General features: G+C 42.1%; 1 protein-coding gene across 2 annotated transcripts in view; it reads right to left on the reverse strand.

Annotated features, from left to right (window-relative positions):
• Positions 1–6,925, reverse strand: part of Nxf2 (nuclear RNA export factor 2) — a 21,155-nt gene extending 14,230 nt beyond the window's left edge. The window contains exons 1-4 of one of the 2 annotated variants that reach the window (XM_002730283.7): positions 6,777–6,925; positions 4,028–4,122; positions 491–593; positions 51–201 (exon numbers count right to left, since the gene is read on the reverse strand). In XM_002730283.7, the coding sequence (XP_002730329.2) occupies positions 51–201; positions 491–593; positions 4,028–4,122; positions 6,777–6,811 (384 nt within the window). In that variant the 5' untranslated portion in view covers positions 6,812–6,925. Of the gene's footprint in view, positions 1–50; positions 202–490; positions 594–4,027; positions 4,123–6,495; positions 6,630–6,776 lie in introns of those variants that run through there. The other variant, XM_017602353.3, reaches the window with a different exon arrangement.
• Between the last annotated feature and the right edge of the window lie 6,129 nt (positions 6,926–13,054).

Genomic DNA, 13,054 nt, shown 5'->3' on the forward strand with positions numbered 1-13,054 from the left:
TTTAGGATTCCTAATAGTCTAGGTAATGCAAAGCACAATAGGATACTCACTGTGACCTTATACCATCTCTCCGTGGCTCTCCTTTCAGCATACAGATCCTCACACTCCTCAGTTTTTCTATCATTCCACACAGTAAGAAAATACCGGTCCTCATAACTGTATCTTTCTTTCCTCCTTTTCAGTCCCACGGCATATGGAGTACTAGGAAAGAGAGAAGCCAAGTAGCTATAAATGCTAAGAAATTATTTTATGAATTGTCCCCAAGGTAACAACATGGCTAAAATGAGAGTGGCTTGACTAGTATTCAATCCCTAGTACTCTTTAGTTTCCCAGTGAATGAAGACCACAGAGAGTGAAAGTGTTGCGTAGTCCCAGGGCTGCTACCTGCCAATTGAGCTACTTGGACACGTACTACTTCGCAGTGCTCATGGACTCCCTTATTACCGTGTTTTTATTATTTCTCTTGGAATTTTGAAGTGGAAGCACATACCCAGGATAATTAAAATGATTGTTCCTCCTGTCAAATTTATGCCAGATATAATTTGCACCTCTCTTTCTTCCTTGAAAACCACGGCGATGACTCATTTTGTATTCTGAAATCAGGAACAATACAAGTTTGAAGATACGTCACCATGTTTAGTATAATAGGAACAATTTATTATCAACAACTAGATGAACGCGTTTTCCCTTCGATTAAAAAAGCAACACTACTTTCCACATTTCATCTACCTTCCTCAAATGCCAGGTTCCTCATTAAGTAAAAAAAAAAATCAGGAACTAGGGCTAATTTATCAATTTTTTCCTTTTAGGGGTCATTTTGATCTGGAAAGGGCCCCTATAATCTCAACACGTAGAATGCTAAGGCAGCAGTATGTTGAGTTGAGACCATCAAAGACTGCAATTTGCTCTGCTCTTAAGGACAACAGACATTTTGGTAGGCAGAGGAAGATGCCACCTGAAAATTATCTTACAGTGATAATTCACGAGATACACCGAGTTGAACAAGTGTTATGGCACAGAACTACCAGAACAGATGTTTAAGATAATCATGAGAGACACCCTAGTGCCTGCTTTTAGTTTAACAACACAAAAAGATGCGCTAAAGAATAAAAGAGTTATCTGCACCTGCTCTCCCTGAAGCCAAGAAGCCCAATATGAAAAAAGAGAGGCCTCCTGATTGATCAAAGATAATTATGTCCAGGTCTTAGAAATAAAATGCAATATCAAGCCAACTAATTTAGGATCTATTGTTGGTCAATGACTATAACATTTATCATGAAGTCAAGACCTCTATACTAAGGTATATGACTAGTATTATACCATAAAGTAAAAAAGATCACCTCAACTATCTCTTCTACAACCCCCAGTGGCACAGTGGGGAGCAAAATCTGACCTGCTGGAAACACGGCAGGGAAGCTTGCTTAGGGCTTTATATAACAACCAGTCCCAGCATGACAGAAACAAGTTCCCCATGCAAAGATGCTAGAACTATCAAGAGAAATCACCCCACTCTGCTGCTTGTGATTACAATTCCTCTGGTTTCATGTCCAGCCCTGTTGTAGGCTGTTTGAATGACCTGTCTGACCATCTACCTCTAGTTCCTGTGGACTACACTGAACCTCAAGAAGCTTTGCTCCTTCTTTTCATCTCTGTGTCAGTGGCAGACCCTTTTAAACACTATCTGGGCCCTTCACTGGCCATACCTGACATGGACACATGTAGGTGAATCACACTATTCTTCCTTTCCTCCATGACAATTTCTCCATTCTCACCTTCAGCCCAGTAACAGCCTGGTAACAGGTGCCCCTGTACCTACTTCAACTTCATTCACTGGAGACTTCTACTCTTGGTTTAGACCAAGGGTTCCCCTAATGCTTTTATCCCAGATAATTATTTGCCTTACCATACCCATTTGAAGGATCCTGTCTTCCCACCACACCTCCATTTCCTGCAGACTCTATCACTACATGTGAACAGGATCTCATTACTGCTGGAAGCCTCTCTCAGCCTTTTCCCCCTAGTCCACTTTAATCTCTCTCTGTTACTCACCAACCTGCACAAGACCTCCCTACCGGACAACCCACAGCCACCAAAAAAATTATAAATGGAAATTGGCACATCACAACAAGAAAACCCAGACAATCATAAAGACTTTCTTTAAAAATCAGTATTCTATATCGTAGTAAGAGCACCAGTGGAAGGGGAAGCCCTGGGTCCTGCTAAGACTGAACCCCCAGTGAAGTAGACTGGTGGGGGGAGGGTGGCAATGGGGGGAGGATGGGGAGGGGAACACCCATAAGGAAGGGGAGGGGTTGGGGGATGTTGGCCCGGAAACCGGGAAAGGGAATATCACTCGAAATGTAAATAAGAAATACTCAAGTTAATTAAAAAAAATTTAAAAAAAGTCAGTATTCTAACAAACTGGAAAATCTAAAATAAAGGGATAAATTTCTTGACATAAATAACTTACCAAAGTTAAATCAAGATATGAAATTTAAATAGACTCCATATCTTTCCATGAAATGAAACAAAAATTAAAATTCTTACAACCCCTCCCCCCACAAAGAAGAAAAAAACCTCAAGGACAGAAGGATTCAGCACAGATTTCAACCAGACCTTCAAAGAGGAATTATTGCTAATACTCCACAAATCATTTTCATGGGACTGTACTCCTAGATGAAGAGCTACCGTAAATTAAAGACTTCTTCTTTTTTTTTTTTTTTTTTTTTGGTTCTTTTTTTCGGAGCTGGGGACTGAACCCAGGGCCTTGCGCTTCCTAGGTAAGCGCTCTACCACTGAGCTAAATCCCCAGCCCCAAGACTTCTGATAAAGGAAGAATTAGTCTTCCCTAAGGATGAGCCCCCTAAGTGGCCATCCAATACCAAATATTCAGGTTCAATAGGCATATACATGCAACAATAAACAGACTCAGCAAGTTGTTATAAACTTATTTGCATATGTACAACAACATTAATTTTAGAAGGTTGTGGCTATGAGAGAGTGGAGAAGGGCATGGGGCAGGGTTGGATGGAGAAGAGGGAGGGAGAAATTATGTAATCATATTTTAATTGAATAAAACAAATTTAACGGTCCCCAGCTCCGAAAAAAAGAACCAAAAAAAAAAACAAATTTAAAAAGGCATTGCTAATAGTTATGTACTTTCATCATATGATGAAATTTTTATTAAAAAATTAACCATTTCCTGCTGAGTTTTTTGTTTTTTGTTTTCGTTCTTTTGAAATTTGTTTATTAGCTATATTTCTTTACTTACATTTCAAATGTTATTCCCTTTCCAGGTTTCCGGTCCATAAGTCCCCATTCCTTCCCCTCCCCCTCCCCCATACAGATATTCCCCTATACATCCTCCTTATTGCCCCCCATATCCCCCTGCATTGGGGGGGTTCAACCTTGGCAGGACCAAGGGCATCCCCTTCCACTGGTGCTCTTACTAGGCTGTTCATTGCTACGTATGAGGTTGGAGCCCAGGGTCAGTCCATGTATAGTCTTTGGGTAGTGGCTTAGTCCCTGGAAGCTCTGGTTGCTTGGCATTGTTGTTCATATGGGGTCTCGAGCCCCTTCAAGCTCTTTCAATACTTCCTCTAATTCCCCTCAAGTGGGTCCTGTTCTCAGTTTGGTGGTTTGCTGCTAGCTAGCATTGACCTCTGTATTGGACATGCTCTGGGTGTGTCTCTCAGGACAGATCTAGATCTGGTCCCTTTCAGCATGCATTTTTTTAGCTTCATCCATCTTATTTAGTTTTGGTAGCTGTATATATATGGGTCACATGTGGGGTAGGCTCTGAATGGCCATTCCTTGAGTCATTGCACTAAACTTTTCCTGCTGAGTTTTTAATTAATGGATTTTTTAGCTGAAAGAAAAAGACCAAGGTAAATGAAAACTAGTGTTTTTGAAGACCACTATACTGTATCAAACATTCTAAATACAAATAAATTTGGGGAAATATTCCTTTATCACATTCCATATTACCAATAATTTATAAATTTTTATAATAGAAAAGTCCCTTTACCTGAATGACAGTGTGTCTCAGATCTCTTGTATGGTAGATCATATCGGTGTTTTTGTGTCTCAGAATTAGTGTTCTTCAGAACAATCATGGAAGGCCTGAGAGAAGAGCACAATGAAACTGGTTTATTAAAGCTGCATGCTAATAAAATAGCACACATTAAATATTTTATGTTTAATACCATATTTATTTCTTATTTTATTTTTTAGACAGCTTTTCTTACTATGTAACCCTGGATGGCATGGAATTCAGCATGTGTACCACCCTTGTCTTAAACTACCAGAAATACTCCTGGTTGGAATTACAGGCATGGGCCACCAACCATATCCAACCTCAATTCATTTAACTATCTCAAATCCCCATAGCACTAGCACTATGGTTTACTTTACTCATTCACTACTATTCTAAGCTTTCTCACTTAGAATTTTAGTTAGCATGTTTAAAAATCACACATAAAGTTATGAGAATGTAATAAAGAGGGAATGAAGTAAGTGGTGGCTAGAAAATTGGGAGAAGGAAGTGTTTGGTGGGAGTATAAAATATCTGGATTTCCCCAATTCAATGAGATCGTTCCACAGACACTGAAAATCAACTGAATTTTAAGTATATATTCAGAGATAAATTCTACATGTTAATACCATAAATCATGTTATGTTTCCAGTGCTTTTCAAAGTCTCCCTTCCTCTCTTCTTAAGAAAAAGATAGAAATTAAGATTGTTTGGAACGGCCCATAGAAACTTTCAGCCTGGTTTACAGAGCTAGATCCAGAGTAGTCAGGCTACACAAAGAAACCTTGGGTCAATAAACCAAAATAACCCCAAAGTTGAGCAAAATTAGCCAAATTCGCAAAGAAAAATAGGGCATTTTCTCTTAAAGTGTAGAACTCCCCTGATGCACACAATGAAAGGAACATAGAGAAACTAAGGGAAGAGAACTAAAAGGAGGAGAAAATAAAAGATAATAGGGGTATGACGATTTTCGCGTGTTTTCTCTCAAAGTCAAGAAGGAAGGGACCAGAAGAAGGGACTGAGGTGGGGAGACGCTCAGGAGCAATATGAACATTAAAAAAAGTCCTAAGAGGAGCCTTTAATTTTTCAGGCTAATTTTTAAAAGTCAAAACTACACGGACAATAAGCCAAAGGACAATAAGAAAAAGATGAGGTTTCAGCTAGGAAGGCATTGTCCTGAGTCGCAAGCACCTGAGAAGGGTGTTAAAGTTTGAATTTCAGCTTCTCAGCTTTTAGGCCAAGGCTTTGTGGTCCGACCTCCGCCTCGCCCCGCCCCACCTCAACTCGCCCCGCCCCGCCCCAGCTCGCCCCGCCCCGCCCCAGCTCGCCCCGCCCCGCCCCAGCTCGCCCCGCCTCGCTCCTCCCCTCCTAGTCCCTCCCCGCCTCGCTCCTCCCCTCCTAATCCCGCCCCGCCTCGCTCCTCCCCTCTTCGCCCCTCCCCCGCTCCTCCCTCCTCGCCCCGCCCCGCTCCTCGCCCCGCCCCGCTCCTCGCCCCGCCCCCGCTCCTCCCTCCTCGCCCCGCCCCCTCACCCTGCCCCTCCCTGACCCGCCCCGGGCTGACTATGACGCTTCACCTACTTAGCTGGGTTGAAGACCACTCGCCTCTCCACGCTGGGGGGGGGGGGGGAACTCTCCCGCGCATGCGCCATTAGGTCTCTTCCCCCTTCTCTCCGCCACAGCCAGTCCTCACTCCCACCCCACGGCCCCGCAGCACGGCGCGGCTCTGGGCGGTGTCGCTTTGCAGCCCTATCTAGGCATTCTCGTGGCCTACACTCCCCTACAAAGGCTAATCACTAATCGCTAATCGCCACCCTCCGCCCCGCGTGTTCCACCTCCTCCTGCTACAGCTTGCCTCCCCAGCTGTGGCTTCCCTGTGACCACTTTGCCTCCTCACTCTGGTACCCACCCTGGTAACCCCCTCCCCTACCTGGGTCGCTTCACCTCCTCACGGTGGCTTTCCCGTGGCCGATTAGTTTCCGCGGCAAGGCTCCCCCGTCCTTGTCCCTGCCTTGGGCCACTTTGCCCCCTCCACACGTCGCTTCACCTTCCCATTGTGGTTCTCACTGAACCCTCTGCTACTTCTTTCCCCACTTTGGCTCCCCAAACCTTGCCTCCCTGAGGTGATCAGCTTTAGGTCTTTGCTTGATGGGACTTTGTCACCATCGGAAGTCTAGTTTGCCACTTTGCCTCCAGGCTTTTCCCACTAGTAGCTTTCAAACCCTGAGGAGGGTGGGTCCCAGGTGTTTTGCCAGTCACTGTCACCACTTTTGTTGCTGCTCCTCTGTGGTGGACCCTCTAGCCAATTTCCCCGCCATCTCCTGCCTCTCATGTCCCTCCTAGGCCTCACCTCAGTTTCACCACCACAAAAGTAAACTGCCGATGCCCACCCCACTCTCTGCACATAGGGTTTGCCTATCCTAATACATGGAAAAGTTCGGCCACCTTAGCACAATCTCCCTTTACCTCCATGGAAACCCTTCGCCTCAGCATCTCAGCAGGCCACACTGGAGGAAACCTGTAGAACCATCTAGATCTTCTAACATAAAATCCCCCTACCCCACCACCAGAGAGGTAGAAAAGTCCGTAGAACTTTAGTCAGAGCCAAGCCGGAAGGAATCACACCTCTAAAGAGAGCTCTTCCTCAGATCTGCCGAAGCCGCCATCAGTATAACTAATGGCTGGAGCTCCGTACTTACTCTTCAGAGGTGTGTTTAAGATTAGTAAAAGCTGCCTAGGCACCTTACCTGTCTTCCGGATCCTTATCTGGAGAGGACCACATTACTCCAACGCCTGGAGTGAACGGCTCCTCGCTCGCTCTGTCTAGTCTCCAGGAAACTGAGGCGTGCCTCGTGCTCTGGGCGTGCTTTCTTCAAATGCCGTAGGAGACAGCGTCACGCGTTCACGTCACGGGGTAGATAACTGAGGCTCACGTGATCATAGCGTGCTACGTAAACTTGAAAAACAGACTCAGCCACAGAGAAGATTTGGCTCAGATCACTTTTTACACATTTGTCACCCTTGTTATGGTTAAGAACCCCCTGGCTGCACGGCATGAATCTTGACTACCATTTACTTAGGTTGAAACCTTGGTAGTGAGACTTTAATCTCAGCACTCAAGAGGAAGAGACAGGTGGTTTTCTGTGAGTTTGAGGCCAGCCTGGATTACAAAGTAAAACCCTGTCTCAGTAATAATGATAATAATGATGATGATGATGATGATAATGATAATAATAATAATAATAATAATAATAATAATAACCACAACAACAATAACAACAATAGCAAAGATTAACTTGACACCATGTTTGTAGGTGTGTAGGTATGAAGAAAGCATCCACAGGACTTTAAACTGGGACTGTAGAGTGCTTGACATGTGGAAGAAAGGGAAGAAAGATATTTTTTCTGTACTCACCACTGAGATGGAGAGAGAGATTGAGAGAGGAGAGAGAGAGAGAGAGAGAGAGAGAGAGAGAGAGAGAGAGAGAGAGAGAGATTTTTAAAAATGTGCACATGACTTGAGGTCTGAGCCTTCTACCCTGTAATGGTGTAATGGACATGTGATTAAAAAATGTGAACACCAGAATGCTATATTGTGACTGAAGGAAATAGATCTACAAGATGACTAAATCATCACACAAAGAGAGGCAATATAACTAGTAGAAGTCATTTTAGTGTACATAAAACAGCATTATCCATGTGATCTATAGACTTAGGAATCCACAATGGTCAAGGCAGTATGTAAAGAAATCTGTGTTGCCTTTATATGAGTTTGGGTCTGGGGAATGAGAGCCTGAATTTGCCTCCTGCATTAGGAGGCAACATACCACATTACAGACAACATACAAAGAGCTTCTGCATCCTATCACCTGACTTAGGCAGAGGCTTGGACTGTATATGTTCATGTGTGCCCTAAGGAAAGGAGGAGGATGGAGAAGAAAAGGAAAAAATGGAAAACCAAGCCAACTGACCAACCAAAAACCAAGCCATGCCATTTGAGATGAGTTTGTGTGAAGGTCAACCAGGTGGAGAGGAGAGGGGAGCTTTAAAAAAAAAGTAAGGCATTGGTGAGATGGTTCAGCAGTTAAGAGTACTTACTGCTTTTGCAGACAACTCAGGTTTGGTATCCAGTACAGGTTATAACCTTTCACAACCCCAAATGGTAACTGACGCTTCCCTGACAAGTGCATTCCACAGCAACTCTGTCTGCCACCTTCTTCCATTTAGAGATTCTTGTAAAGACAGCTTCCACCCAGGTAAGTGGGGATTCGACACCCTCTGATCTTGGTGGGCAAAGGCATGGACACATAGGCAAAATACTCATACACATAAATTAAAAGCATTTTTAAAAGAAGAAAATGAGTAAGGCCATCTAAAGTGTTAGGAAATTTAAAAGTGTACTTAGGCTTAGGTCGAGAAAAGAAGGAAGACAGAAGAAAAGGAAAAGGGACAGTTAATCTTCTGAGTAAAAACAAACCCAACCAAACCTTACGGTGGGTTGGATGGACTGCATGGACTAGGGAGAAGGAATTCTAAAAAGAAAGAAAAAACATCCACTCTGTTAAGGTGAACCTCGCTTTCTAGGGATGGATAAAGATGTGTTTCCACCTAGAGGTAGATTTCATATTTTTACTATAACAGTCTATTTGCTACAAACCTTAATCTAATAGTTTATAGAGTTGAACACACAGTGTCTTCTGGGGAACACCTGCATGTATTTTTCAGATACTTTCAGAGATTCATTCTGGTTGTAGAGAGGTGGCTTTGGGGTGGGGTACTTGAGGTGGGGCATTGTGGACTTAAGCAAAGAAAAAACAAGGATAAATTCAAGAACAAAGTGGTTTGGGTTGAGGGACAGTTAGAGGTGGTTGACATGGAGGGAAGGAGGTTGCCATTGAAAAATCCCCAGGCCCAGTTCAACTAAGGCCTGTATAGGTGCTAGACCTCCAGATACTTCCAATACCCTGAAGATGTTATGTTGTACAAGGATTAACTAATGGGACATCATACAAAAGACTCAAAAGACATTCTGGGGAGGGCTCTGGACACAGGGGAAAAGCCATTACTCATCATGGTGTCAATGGCACAAGACAGTAAACTGTCAATCATCTATCATCATTTGAATTGTTTTCATGAGATAAGATGTTCTCTTCTGCTATATATCTCAAATATGAACGAAGGAAAACTAAACAAAGTTCATCTTCTGTTGAAAATGATTAAATATGACTTTGCTAGCAATCATACCTGAAGGAATTGGCCTGGATCATGCCTTTGAGTCAGCTTTATGAGGTACTACCTTATCCACACATGGGATGATCAGTACTGGATACTATGTTCTCTTCCTGGCCTGAGTGGATAATCTCTGTGCCTAAGGGCTCTGATTTAGGAGCAGGCACACAAAACTGAAGGAGTATACAAAAAAAAAAAATCTCTCGATTGACTTATGGAAGTTTCCTGGACTACAAAAGGTCTCTTTTCCTCCTCTGATTTGCTCTAGAGCTTAAACGGTGGACAAAACAAGTTTTGTGCTATGTCTAAATTGCAGGAAGGAGAATTAATGCTTAGAAGTGGGGAATAGTAAGCTCATTTCCTTTACCCATCTGAAGGCAAGTAACGTGCAGCCAGGCAGAGGGAATCTACTTTCTATTTAGATGCTAATAGATTCCTAATACTAATGTTGCTCAACAGGAATGAAAAAATCTAGCACAAATTAGGAGATTTTAACCACTTACATATTCTGGCTACACACCTGGGCTATCTGGGGACCAAGGCTCAAGGATTTAAGCTTCCAACTTGATAGACCTAAATTTGTTCCTTTTGATATAGAAGATTTTGTCTATGGAAGCAAAAAAGCAAAGGCTGCTGTCTGACAGAACTTCTAGCCACTGCATGACTTTTATAGTTCTGTTGCAGGCTCTTCTGCAGAGGGCCACAGCCATGTTGGTCCACTCAGTTGTACTGACGGAGGAGCTGGGTGTGTGATGAGAAGTGCTTAAAGCCACCTCCAATTTTTCAATTTCTGTTCTTTGTTTTCCTAGTCAGCAATATTCCACTAGCCAAACTGGGTTCCCATCTAATTCTTGAATTACATGAAGCTTCTGTCTTGCCCAAGTTTCAGTCAATATTTTTTTCTCAAGTTCTTTCATTTCATCGGGTCTATGCATGCCTCATTTCTGCTGCCTTCATTCTAAGCATCATTTTCAAGTCAGTATCCAACCCATCCTCTTCCCAGAGATTGCTACTACCACGCTCTTGTTCCACTTTTTTGCTTTCTCCCTTTTCACAGACAGTCCCCTGATAGCTAGCTTGTCTACATTTTTTTCATGGACTTTTTCCTTTGGCTGTCTCCTACTAGAATATGTTCCAGAACATCGATATTCACAGACATCTTATGTCCTTTAATTAGGCTGTTTTCTAAAGACCTGGAGTTCTTTGCATGGACCTGGAGGGTATCTCACTGTTCTCTCTGGAACTCCCCTACTTTTTTTTTCCTGAGGCCGCCCATTCCTCAATTCCTCAGCTCCTCAGCTTCCCTATCCACTCAGCATTTATCCAGGGCACCAGGAGTCTCATAAAGCCAAGGGTCCTTTCTGGAGAAAAACAGTAATTCACTTATAAAACAATATTCTCTCAAGATTACAGATGATCTTATTTAATCGTGCTTGAAAGGAGTGTCTGTTGGGATAGCCTGGGCAAATTTCAGGAAGGAGAGGCTTTCTACTGGCCCTGCATACTCTAGACTTCTGGAAGGTACCACATTTGGGGATGATCCACCTACATTCCAGGTGCCTTTGGTTAATCTGAGACTTGAGGAACACTTCCAGGGGTCTGAATTTGACCCATTTCTACTTAGCTTTCAAACCAACTATGAGTTCCAAATTGTCTATGTTAACTTACACACTTAGGCTGGCTTCAGGCCAATCTTAAAGAGCTCCATTTGGGAGACCCAGACTGGCTATACTTGTTAGGCTCTTGGTCCAAATCTAGCTTCAATATATATCGACAAGGACCACTGTTGGTATGAATTTCACACTTTCAATTTCAATATCTAAAGTAATTTATATTACTTCATAAGACGGAATGGAGTCTGGTATGAAGCCCCTTAACCCCACATCACTTACAGATTACCTTAAACCTTCTCATTCTGGCTTTTTATCTCCTGCTTACAATCATATCCAGAAGTAACCTTAAGTTAACTTCTATTGCCCTTCATCCAAAGGGCTCCTGTGGAAAGAGAGTCATGAAGTCAAGATGAAGTCCAAGCTAGGATATCCTACTGCAGGGGGAGTGTGGTGGCTGCAGGGGCTATGAAGTGGTAGCTACACTGTGTACAGAGACAGGGCAGCCTTTTCTACTTCTTGCCCTGTGGAGACCCTAATCATTCCAGAACCCTTGATAGTCAGTGAGTCCAGAATGCCACCTCAGAGAGTCTGTGGCAAACTTCTCTATGGAACACCCTTTTTTAAGGTGGGGATGGGAGAAGCAGGTTGGCTTTGAGGGGAATTCCTGCCATTTCTATTGGGTCCCAAGTCTGCTTCCCTAAACTGTGACAGTCTTTCTGTGTATGGTCTGCCTTTGTTTCTGTCCTATGAAACGTGGATCTTCTTGCTTGTACTTTTGCACTCTTGTTTCTGCCTCACCATGTCTGGAAACTCTCAGCTGCATTTTATAGTTTTCTGGTGGCCTCTATGTTATAGATACTAGAATAAAGTACTAGTTAAACTTTGGACGCTGCCTACCTCCATCTTCAGGGACACGTGAACTGCTTACAGATATATAGATCACTGGGTTCAGTCTTACAGAGATTCAAATGTCTCTTGTGTTTGGATAATATTGGAATATTACCACATGCTGTTTTACTTCTCTGAAAAGCTGGCTCTGGTGATAGGATTTGGCTTGCCCACTTTTGACCTAAGCATGTTTATTTAAAAGCTTTCTCCAAATCTTCTGTCCTGGGTCAAGGTGACTATCTGATTCTGAAAGTGAGGAAGAGAACAATAGAACAGGTAAAAGACATTATGTGCTTGAGAACTGCTAGGTAAACTATCCCCAATAGAGGTTATTCTTTATCTCATAGTATTTAATTTTTCATATATATATATATATATATATATATATATATATATATATGGCTAAATATAATTACAGCCATCTCTGAATACTTACCCCTCTTCTTGGCCCTTCTATTTTTGGTTTTTGTTTAAAAAATATTCCATTTAAGGTCATGGATATCTCTGAAGCCCTTTCTGGAATGTAAACTTTCTTTCTCTCAGGATCAGTGACTTTTGAGGGATGGATTTAAAAAGCCATAAAATTCCAAGCAAAAGGAAAGTTAGCTTAATACTTATAACAAGAAGAATTAATAAATGTCTATGTATGGATACATTTAATTTGTTAAAAATACATATTTGTAACTTTGATTCAATTCTCATTCAGGGAAATAGAAAAAAACAACAGTACATAGGTATGAGGAAAAATGTTTAACCAGATGTCAAATACAAGGTTTAAGGCTACGTTTCGGAAGGTTTGAGTAACTTATACAAGGTTTATAATGGGTTAAATATTTTGAATCACGATGGGTTTTGTATAATAAAATGAAAATTTGTCTTAAGAAATAACAGGTGAAGACAAAGCCACAGAAGTTTAAAAACAAGTCACAGATCTGAGTAGATTATACAGGATTTGTGGAGGACAGGACCTAAGAATGATACATTTGACAATGATTAAGATTTATAAGTTCTTAGGATTATAAGGATCTATTCATACTAAAAATGACTTAAAGATGTATGTCTGATCACTTATGCTTTTGGTAACTTTGTTAAGCTCTAGGTATTTGGAGACAAAATGTTAATGATCAAATGAAATGATCAAATGTCTTCAATATGCTCAGAACAATGTTTGTAGCAATACTAAGTACAAACGTAATTCATTTAGAGGGACAAACGTGGATGGAAAGACTAATTCATATCTCACATTGTATTGACATCTATCTATGTTGTCAAGGCTAAACCTAAAGCAATAGCTC

Source organism: Rattus norvegicus, chromosome X (assembly GCF_036323735.1).
Source record: "Rattus norvegicus strain BN/NHsdMcwi chromosome X, GRCr8, whole genome shotgun sequence".
Classification (NCBI taxonomy): domain Eukaryota; kingdom Metazoa; phylum Chordata; class Mammalia; order Rodentia; family Muridae; genus Rattus; species Rattus norvegicus.